General features: G+C 35.2%; 1 protein-coding gene across 4 annotated transcripts in view; it reads right to left on the reverse strand.

Moving 5' to 3' along the window:
- LOC111087870 (zinc finger protein 19-like) overlaps positions 1–10375 on the reverse strand; it is a 33558-nt gene that overhangs the window by 18201 nt on the left and 4982 nt on the right. For 3 of the 4 annotated variants that reach the window (XM_022396085.1, XM_022396084.1, XM_022396086.1), the window contains exon 1: positions 1220–1647. In XM_022396085.1, coding sequence (XP_022251793.1) covers positions 1220–1328 — 109 coding nt within the window. In that variant the 5' untranslated portion in view covers positions 1329–1647. Of the gene's footprint in view, positions 1–1219; positions 1648–10375 lie in introns of those variants that run through there. The other variant, XM_022396083.1, reaches the window with a different exon arrangement.

Raw genomic sequence — 10375 nt, forward strand, 5'->3', positions numbered from 1 at the left:
TAGTCATCACCACCCACCGCCAACTCTTGGCTACTCTTTTACCAACAAATAGTGGGATTGACCATTACATTATAATGCCCCAGCAACTGAAAGGGCGAGCATGTTTGGTGTGATTGGGATACGAACCTGCAAACCGCAGATTACAAGCCGAGTGCTGTAACCACCTGGCCATGTCGGGCCAAGAATGTATTTTACAAAATACTAGTCCACTAAAAAAACATCCAAGACAGGTCACCCAGCCCGAAATGGAAAGGTTAAGAGAATGCTTGATAACTATATAAAAGAAAAGGGCTGGCTTTAAGGTTTTTTTTAATTTATAATACTTTAGGTTAAAGGATGGGACAGCCAAGATAGACCAACAGATTTCTTGTTGTCCCTAAACATTATGATAACTGAAAAAAACTGTCTCTGATAATAACAACACTGTTTTATTTCCTTAGAAATCATCAGTTATCAGTGAGACCATAATCAGATTGCTGTAACCTTTAGCTATACCAAACTTTTAAAAACCTGAAAAAAATCTTCAGTGGTAATTCATATACAAATCAAATAAAAACATATATCTAATATATCTTTTTTTCATATTATATGATGATTAATGTAAGAATGTTTGGCTGTTTCCTTGTTAATTTCTGTAAAAATAATATATTTACTAATTTGTGAAACAGAATAGGTGGAGAGATAGGGAGTCCTCTATAGGTCCAAGTCTATTAATAGAATATTAAATAATGCAATTCATTTTTGCAAGTGAATGGAGCGGTGGGGGGGGGGGGGGGGGTCCAATATGCACTTGCTTATACAACATTAAAGAACAGGTATTAATTCCTGAAAAAATAGATGAGGTCCACAACCCCTGTTCTACATCAGTGCCTGCTTATACAACATCAAAGAACACACATTAATCCTGTAAAAGATGGATATGGTCCACAACCCATCTCCTAGATCTGTATCTGCTTATACAACATTAAAAAACAGGTATCAGTCCTGAAAAAAATGGATGAGGTATAGTTTAAGTGGATTCATAGACCAAAATTTCCAAGAGAATGCAACCTAATTCTACTTAATGATATAAATCCTTGGGACAGGAAATAAAGTCATGTAAGAAAGTAAGAAATTTCTGATCAATGACAGAAAATTCAAGCACACTGTTAAATTAAAACAGGTGAAATTCAAACTATTATGTTGGGAAGAACACAAAATACTAAATATATAGACTTACTATTAGTTATTGTGAAAGTTTCATCTTCCTTTTTCATCAGTTTGATATTCAATAAATCATCCTGCTTCTCATCAGAAAAAGGTTCAACTTTCATCTTTAATACTTCCATGATTACATAGAAGATTCACCTTTATATTCTGTAAAAATGTTTCTAGTTAAACTAGAGAAAAAGTCACACTGTTCAAAAACATTGCAAAGTCTTAAACAAATATTAATCTCGAAATTCACATTATCTTGATAACTTTCATATCAAATTATAAACTTGTCTTTTCACTTCTTTATATTAAAACGGTAACGATCTAACAAACTGATTTTTTTATGTGTAACAAGATACCATGACAGCCTTTACAAACATTTTATGTAGTTTAAACATGCACTAAAAACTGGGAAATAGGTTTCTACTCTAGTGAATAGAAGTGCCTTATATATATAAAATTACATTAAAACACTAAAAACTACTAAAATCTCTTCAAACCACTTAGGAGTTAAATTACTGACAGTTCCATTTTTTTTTCACATTTCCCAATCGATTTTCTACATACTTAAGTTAAATAATTTCGACAAAATAATTGCACTTACAAATTACATGCATATGTCCAGTGGGTTTTCTTCACACAAACTTGTGAGATAACAAATTTTCCAATTATTTTGTTATAGTTTTATTTACAATTCATTTATCATTCATTCTATTGTTTCATTATAAGAAAATGCTGTTATGTCTCCGTTTGTTAATTAATTTTCCGTAACTTCGTTCCGACGAAACTTTAGCGACAAAAGTCCTTACTTAATAAAACTGGTTTATTCTTTCTGAATATAACTTTACCAATGCACTGAACGTTTTTCCGAATATAACTTTACGATACACTTCATTTCAACAATTGCGCTAAAACAAACGCTATAACAACGATTGAGCACGTTAATACTCTCTGAGTGCAGATCAATTACTCACTGTCCACACACACATTGTCACGTCACGCCGTGACCATCTTATATATACCAGACCCCCCCCCCCCAATCTAGGAAATGCTAGAGCACTCCCGAAGGAACGGGATAGTTCTAGAAACGTGGCGTGACACTAGTCATGTGACCTCGCTGACGCAACAATATATATCATAGTTGTCTTTAAACTTACAATTCAACATCAAATTGTCTTAGAAATCACTGCGTTCTTAGTGAGTTGGCTCACGTGTTGCCGAGGGGTTAGTGTGTCAAACTGCAGATCGAAGGGTCCAAGGTTAGAGCAATGACACCCATGGAGCATTATAAGTGTGACAGTCAGTCAATCCTTTTACTCAGTTGAAATAGTAGGATGATCAAAACTTGTTGATGCTGACTAGCTGATTTCCTTCTGACTAGTAACTCAAAGTTAGTATTATCCGTGTTTGAACGGTTGAACCTCGTGGATTTAAACATCGCTGTTTATCATATATGTATTGCATAAGATACCTTTTATGTTTAAAATTCCAAATCCTTAGGGAGCTGTGCATGTTAGTTACTCAAACAAATTGGTAAAAGCCGGATGTTTGAGGTGTCTTCCACAGGATGTACCTCAACTTGTCTGACATTAGTTTCACTAAATGAATAACTTATACAATAATATTGTATGTATAAATCCCCCTTTACTTAGAAGTTTTACACCAGATGACTGGCCCAGTCAGCAACCTTATAGAACAAACATGCTGGATATCAGGGATTCGAGCTTTGATCCTCAGATTGCGGGTCAAACGTCCTAACCACTAGGCCCATTTTTTTTATACACACATATATATCTAATATACAAAGATAAGTTTGTGTCTGTTTGTTCGCACCTTTCAGCCCCTATAATAGTAGGCCTATAAAGTTATGGAATCAGCGTACTCAGGTTTAATGTCTGTGACGTCACATTTTTTAGTGTCACTGAAAACTTTATGATCTATTTTTTCCACAGAAAACAGACCAAATTTTTGGTCTGATTTAAATGTAAATGACGTCAGAAAAGTGTATGTGTATTTTATAGAGATGTGTGCTGCCATGTTGTGTCTACTAACAAACAACAATAACTTTTTGATAGACTAGTCAAGTTCAAACCGGGAAATTCTGTAAAAATAAAATGGTTTTTATTCACTTTATTTTCTGAGGGGAGAGGAGAGTTGGGTATGATAAACATATCTGATGTTCATTATGTATCTAGAGTAAAATGTTAAGAAAAAGAAAAAAACAGTTATGATTGCCAATCACAAGCAGCAAAACATATGCAACAAAAGCGACAGAGTGAGACTCCACAAGAAAGGGAAACACGCCCTGACAGCCAACGAAATAGACAAGCTCTCATCGTCAAACCGATACTGAACAAAAGCGGTAATTTCACCGAGTCATTTACTGAATCCACCATTCAGAGCACCGTTCTCGAGAAATATCAGGAACACGAGACCTTCGTCGGCGAGTGAATAGAGAAGATATGATTGTAATGGAGGGGGGATATACAATAAAACCATGATTTATTTTATTTTATTTTACGCTCTCAAGCCAATTATTTCACAGAAAATATGCCCATTTGACGTTCAGGCGGTTCGTTTAACTATTATACGTAATGTACGTTTTGGGGGGTGGTTAATGAAAGTGTTCCAAAACGCGGCATTAATTTCTCGACGACCTAATAGTTATAAAATTCAGTACGTGATTGCGTAAAGTATGTTTTGACGATGATCACTTCCTTTTAAACGTACCGCTGCTATGTTGCTAGGAGCAACTAGTGGATCGACGGTACATTTGAAAATTCATAGCGATTATGCAGGTAGCGTCGCTCCATTTTAAATAGAAAATATAAATTATAATCATTTGTATTTTGTATAATTATATAGGTTTTGTATATATATAATTATTAGATGTATTGTTTCGGACTTAATTAGGCTCTTCTATGCCACCTGACATACTGAGCTGATTCGACCTGCAACGTCCCCCAGTGGCACAGCGGTATCTCTGCGGACTTACAACGCTAGAATCCGGGTTTCGATACCCGTGGTGGGCAGAGCACAGATAGCCCATTGTGTAGCTTTGTGCTTAATTACAAACACACAAACAAACGACCTGCAGCGATAGCTTGCCAGCTATCCGTAACGAAATACTACCTAATATATATCGTTCTTTATATTTGTTTATAATATTGTTATATTTAACAGTTGCTGTTCAGTTTAATTTGATATTTAAAAGGTTTATTAACTGATTTTAATGCAAACATTTAGTTTACAAGTACTGTTAAATGTTTTATTAATTTCCTGAACTGGACAATTCTAGCAAACACTTTTCTTGATTAAAACACTTTCAATTGATAATACAAGATATTCATATGAACCAGCTAGTTTATATTTCATGTCGGATAATTAGTTAAGAAACTTTCAGACATATATATATCATTACATAATTTTGTATATAATTATATTTTCACTGCACTTTGCTTACAAAAGCCCCCGTCCCTCGATGGGACAGCGGTAGGTTTTCGGATTTACAACCCTTAAATTAGGGGTTCGATTCCCCTCGATGGACACAGCGGATAGCCCAATGTGGCTTTGCTATAAGAAAACACACATAAAACACAAAAGTCCTTCAGTAACACAGCTGTTTGTCTGCGGACTTACAACACTAGAAACCGGGTTTCGAAACCCGTGGTGGGCAGAGCACAGATAGCCCATTATGTAACTTTATGCTCAACTTCAAACAAACAAAAGCTTACAAAACACAATCAAATGTATTACATGATGCCCCCCACCACCAAAACACAGCCATCGGACAAGTCCAGGAGAAAGTTTAAAAACATGAAATTACAGTTAAATAATACTACAATCAATTTTACTAAAATCGTTAAGTTTTTAGGTCTAACTTTTAAGTCAAACTTATCCTGGAATAAACATTTTGATGATATTATCAGTAAAACTAGTGCTGGAATTAAGTACTTAAGACGCATTGGTGGTATCAACAAAGGATGCTCCGCCAAAACAATTATAATAATTTACAAGGCTTACATTAGACCCCATTTCGAGTATGGAAATGCTGTAACATGTAACATTACAAATAATCAATATAGAAGAATACAAAATCTTCAGAATAGAGCAATTAAAATAGCACATAGACTTCCCAATTACACTCCTCCCCGTCACATCAAACATGTTCGTTCTTTCAGCAGTGGGGGCGTTATAAAGCGACGGTCAATCCCACTATTCGCTGGTAAAAGAGCAGCCCAAGAGTTGGCGGTTGGCGGTGATGACTAGCTGCCCTCCCTCTAGACTTACACTGCTAAATTAGGGACGGCTAGAGCAGATAGCCCTCGTGTAGATTTGCGCGAAATGCATAACAAACCAAACCATTGACCCTTGACTTTCACTTTGCCCCCCCTCCGAAACATTTCTGCCAGTGGCGCTACTGTTGTCGCTACATATTTATAAATATAGTGACGCTATTGCTACCGCTACTTTTGAAAATGACATTTTTCATGATAATCTTTGTTTGTCTATGGATAATGTACGAATGAAAAACGCAATTTTTGTTTCGGTAGATGATAATACTTTATTGCCTCAATAACATAATACATACTTCTCAGAACAGCCTATACATATTGGTGGGAGGAAAGCAGCTAACAACCATACAGCCTTTGACACATTCGATGATAGTATTGAAACAACGGAACGTCAGAAAATAAAGGAATATGAAGACAGTAATTATAATAAATGAGCTAAATTCACGACAGCAACTTTAATGGAAAAATTTGTAACCAATCGATTTAATTCATACCTCGAAACATAAGATTTTGAACAATAATCAAAATGCAGGCAGAAAAAAATAGGCAAACTTCAGACCACCTAGTTAGATTAACTGAATTAGTTTATCAATAGAAAACAAACGAACATAACTACCTTCCTTGATGAACAAAGAGCATTTGACTCAGTTTGTCATAGTGGATTAAGATATAAATTACATAATATTGGTATTCCGACCCAATTAGTACGATGGATATCAAGTTTTCTCACTAATCGTACTGCTAAAGTTAAGATTAATGGCGTAATATCCTATCCATTCGCACTAGTATCCGGAGTCCCGCAAGGGTCTGTATTATGCCCCACGCTATATAATATCTTTGTTAATGACATACCGTTCCTCTCTTCAACTTATACACTAACTTCTCAATATGCGGATAACATCGCTATTTGGAGCACGTCAAATGACCCACATACACTGATACAGATATTTCAAGGGCCCAAGCCTCACTCGACACAGTATCACAATGGTGTAATAAATGACACGTTGTTTTCCTAGTGTGTTGAGTAAGCTAATGTGTCTATAATTACCAGGATTACTTTGATCATTATTTTTCTTGAGTAATACTTTGATGATTACTGATTTCAATATACTTTGGTAATATTTCCATAGCCCCCCCTCCAACAGTGGAACAGCAATATGTCTGCAGACTTACAACGCTAGAAACCGGGTTTCGATACCCGTGATGGGTAAAGTACAGATAGCCCAATTGTAGTTTGTACTTAATTACAAACAAAATATCATTCTAATAACGATAAGTTATATATTGCGACTAGATGTTTTAAAATAGGGTCGGACAATTTTTTTTAGAATATTATTATTTACACCATCTTCACCTGCGCTTTACGTCTACTCTTCTTTAAGTTAATTTATATTTCTGTAAGTGATATGGGTTGTGTGAATAAGTTAAATGAATGATTAACCTGCTGTACTGATATCGGGAAATTAGGCGTGAAAATGTCGGGATTAGTAGTTACGTGATAAAGGTGTGTGACAAATGAGTGTCACAAAAATGTTTTCAAAGTACTGAGCAAATAATTCCGTTTGTTCGCTTTCGGACGTGGCTATTTCGTTATTATATTTTATTGTGGAGATACTATTCTTAGATTGATTATTAGTGATTTATTTGAATTTTCGTCAACATTACGCGGGGTCTAGATGGGAATTATCAATGGATTCACAGATTTTCTACCAGTTATCATCTTGTTATTTTTAAATGAGTTTTCTGATGCTGTAATAATAGTTATTAATTAAAGGTTTTAACACGGGATCGCGAGACCGGGCGAATTCTCGTTTAAGTTGTCTCCTGCTTATAATTAATTGTTAAATTTCAGATGAAAGTTCACATGCATTTATGTCGGGGTTACATGATTTACTGGGTATGGATTCCTTAATTGTTTAAATTATTGCAGTGGTGATCTCGTTAGCATAATTATCTATTTCGATGTGACTAGAGACATTATGTCTGTCCCAACACTTCGTGATTGCGAATTTCATAGATACTGCAGAGTAGTTGACTATAAGGAATGGCAAGAATCATTGAAGCGGGTGGCGAAAATAATGGCGATTCTAGGTATAAATTTTGTAGCTATACATTTTTTAAGAAAATATATAGTTTGAGATAAAGTATGCTGAGGCGACGGCCTACCCTAGTTTAGGGTCGTCACAGTGGAAGAGGGTCGTAGAAGTGTCACGACCCAAACTCCATCAGAAATGGAGAGAGAAAAAGATATATTAATGTAATCAATTCATAATCGTCACTTGACACGCTTTCGACCTTGTACATGTGCAGAATGTCACTCTAAGCGGAAATCTGACCAATTGCAGTGAAACCGTGACCAGCCTTAATATGGGAAGCAGAAAGGAAGAAGACAAAGGGAGAAATATAACAATTATAAGAAATATTAAAAATGCTTATTTCTGTACATGTCATATTATATTATGAAATATTTCTTTTACTTGCATTGAATATATATGTATACATCTATACAACTTGAAGAACTCATATGGCTATCTATCTATATATATAGAAAATCAATACTCAAACTGTCAAGCAAAACAAAATCAAAAGGAAGGATTGCGTTAAAAACAGCAACTCCAAACCTGTGATAAATGACATCCAAATCAACAAATAAGCCCCCCCCCCAAAAAAAATTCAAATCAAAGACGCTGCACAAATTAAAAGGATCCCCAGGGTACAGGCTATAATATGGGATACTAGTATAATTTGTCTAATTAGTGCTTTACTACTATAATGGGGGCTGGAAAGCCAACCTCAGGAAGTAAGTTTATCTTACTTACCCCCAAGCGGTAGTACCTTATTTCGTTTTTCTTTTTTATTTATTTGTTATTTTCTTTTACTTTGGAGAGCAGGCACCTTCCCACAACTGTCTGCAGGCAGTGAAGGGTGATATAGATGTGGGCTTGAGCACCCACATCTCGCTCTTCTAATTTCTACTTCTTTTGATTCTTTTATTTTTTTGAATTTCTTTATGTGAGACTGGGAAACGGAGGTTAAGTCTGATAGACGATGTATCTCCAGCGCAATGTGGGTACTACTTCCGCAGTTGCCCGGCATGGCCAGGTGGTTAGTGAGCTCGACTCGAAATCTGCGGGTTCGACTCCCCGTCCCACCAAACAAGCTCCCCTTTCAACCGTGGGGGCGTTATAATGTGACAACTCTTGGGCTACTCTTTTACCAACGAATAGTGGGATTGACCAATTTCAAGTGCCGCAGCTATTGAGGATTCCCTCTTATTTAAGTTATAAAGCCGAATATATATATATATATACAAATGAACAAAAACAAACCCCAACAAAAATCAAATCAAAGACGCTGCACAAATCAAGAGAATTCACAGGGTATAGGCTATAATGTGGGATATAAAATGTGTCCTGGGTTTTGGAGGTGACTGCGGAAGTTTGTTTGTTTTCAAATTTCGCGCAAACCTATACGAGAGCTATCTACGTTAGGCGTCCCTAATTTAGACTAGAGGGAAGGCAGTTTGTCATTGCCACCCACCGCCCTCTGGTGCATCATGATAAACATACTGAATGCTGTGTATATACTTGTAAAATGTACATAGCTACTATATATACTAGTAAGAGAGAGAACCTAACCCCTGACGAAATCTTAGCCTTAAAAGAATTGTCACTAAATAAAAACATCCATGTTACACGCCCTGATAAAGGCAATGTCATTGTTATTCTGAACAAAAATGACTACCTTAATAAAATACATAATATTCTGGACGATTCTACAAAATTTAAAACTTAAACAATGACTCTTTATCTTTTGATTGAAGTATTTGACTAAGCCCAAGGTGCCATAGATTAATTCAATCTAATACTGTCTAAAACGTAAAAAAGTAAAACATTGCATGAATGACATAGGAAGAGCATTTGTTATTCACCAACAGCATATTTATAAAATAATCAGCTATTAAGTACAAAACTGTATTATTTCCTGTTTTTTGTTACATTTCAATAATGTTTCACCTCACAAACTTTCATCGATGACCTCGTAAACTTCCATTATTTTAAACCAGTGTTCATATTAAATCCTACAGCCATTAGATTAAACAAGATTATTTAAAAAATTAATATAAAAAGAGGGAATAGGGATCTTCAAACAAATACAGAAACAAGATAGATAGCTTAAAGTGAAAATGCAATCACAAAACAATCAAACAAGTTTAAAGTTTGAGATATAGTGCTGACATTATTTCCTCAAGCTACAAATACTTAATTTGACTCTCTTCAATATTACAAGTTTTAGGTATGGAGTCAAAATAAGGATTTGTAGCTTAAGGAAATAATGTCAACACTATGTCTCAAACCTTAAACTTGTTTGTTTATTTTTTTTGCGATTGCATTTTCACTTTAAGCTACCTATCTTGTATTTGTTTGAAGATCCCTATTCTCTCTTGGACATAAATCTGTATAATAGCAATAATGTCCTATTTGAAACAGTTTAGTCTAATAAAATTCGTAGTTGGTGTATGATCAGGCATGATACGTAATTTTAAGTTGATATTCAAACTCAGTTTCGTGTTCTGTTCTAGAGCTTCTGTATAGTTTGATATATAAAATGTTTCTACCTAAAAGTACTTAATCCTCTTTTAGATTCAGAACTTTCCAACCAACACACTTTTCATGAGTCAGTGTGCCATTTGTTGCTTTAACATAATAACAGGTTACAGATATTTTCATTTTAGAGCTCGGAGTGTTTACTCTGTAGGAAATAGAATGCAGGTGCTCGTGTGGTTCGTGTATAGAAACGCCGCTGTTTAATTACAACTACAGAATAAGCAGTCACATACGTCTGCTTTTACCATTTCATTTACCTATATCACTTTGAGTTTAGGT

This window comes from Limulus polyphemus, unplaced genomic scaffold, assembly GCF_000517525.1.
Source record: "Limulus polyphemus unplaced genomic scaffold, Limulus_polyphemus-2.1.2 Scaffold2774, whole genome shotgun sequence".
Lineage (NCBI taxonomy): Eukaryota > Metazoa > Arthropoda > Merostomata > Xiphosura > Limulidae > Limulus > Limulus polyphemus.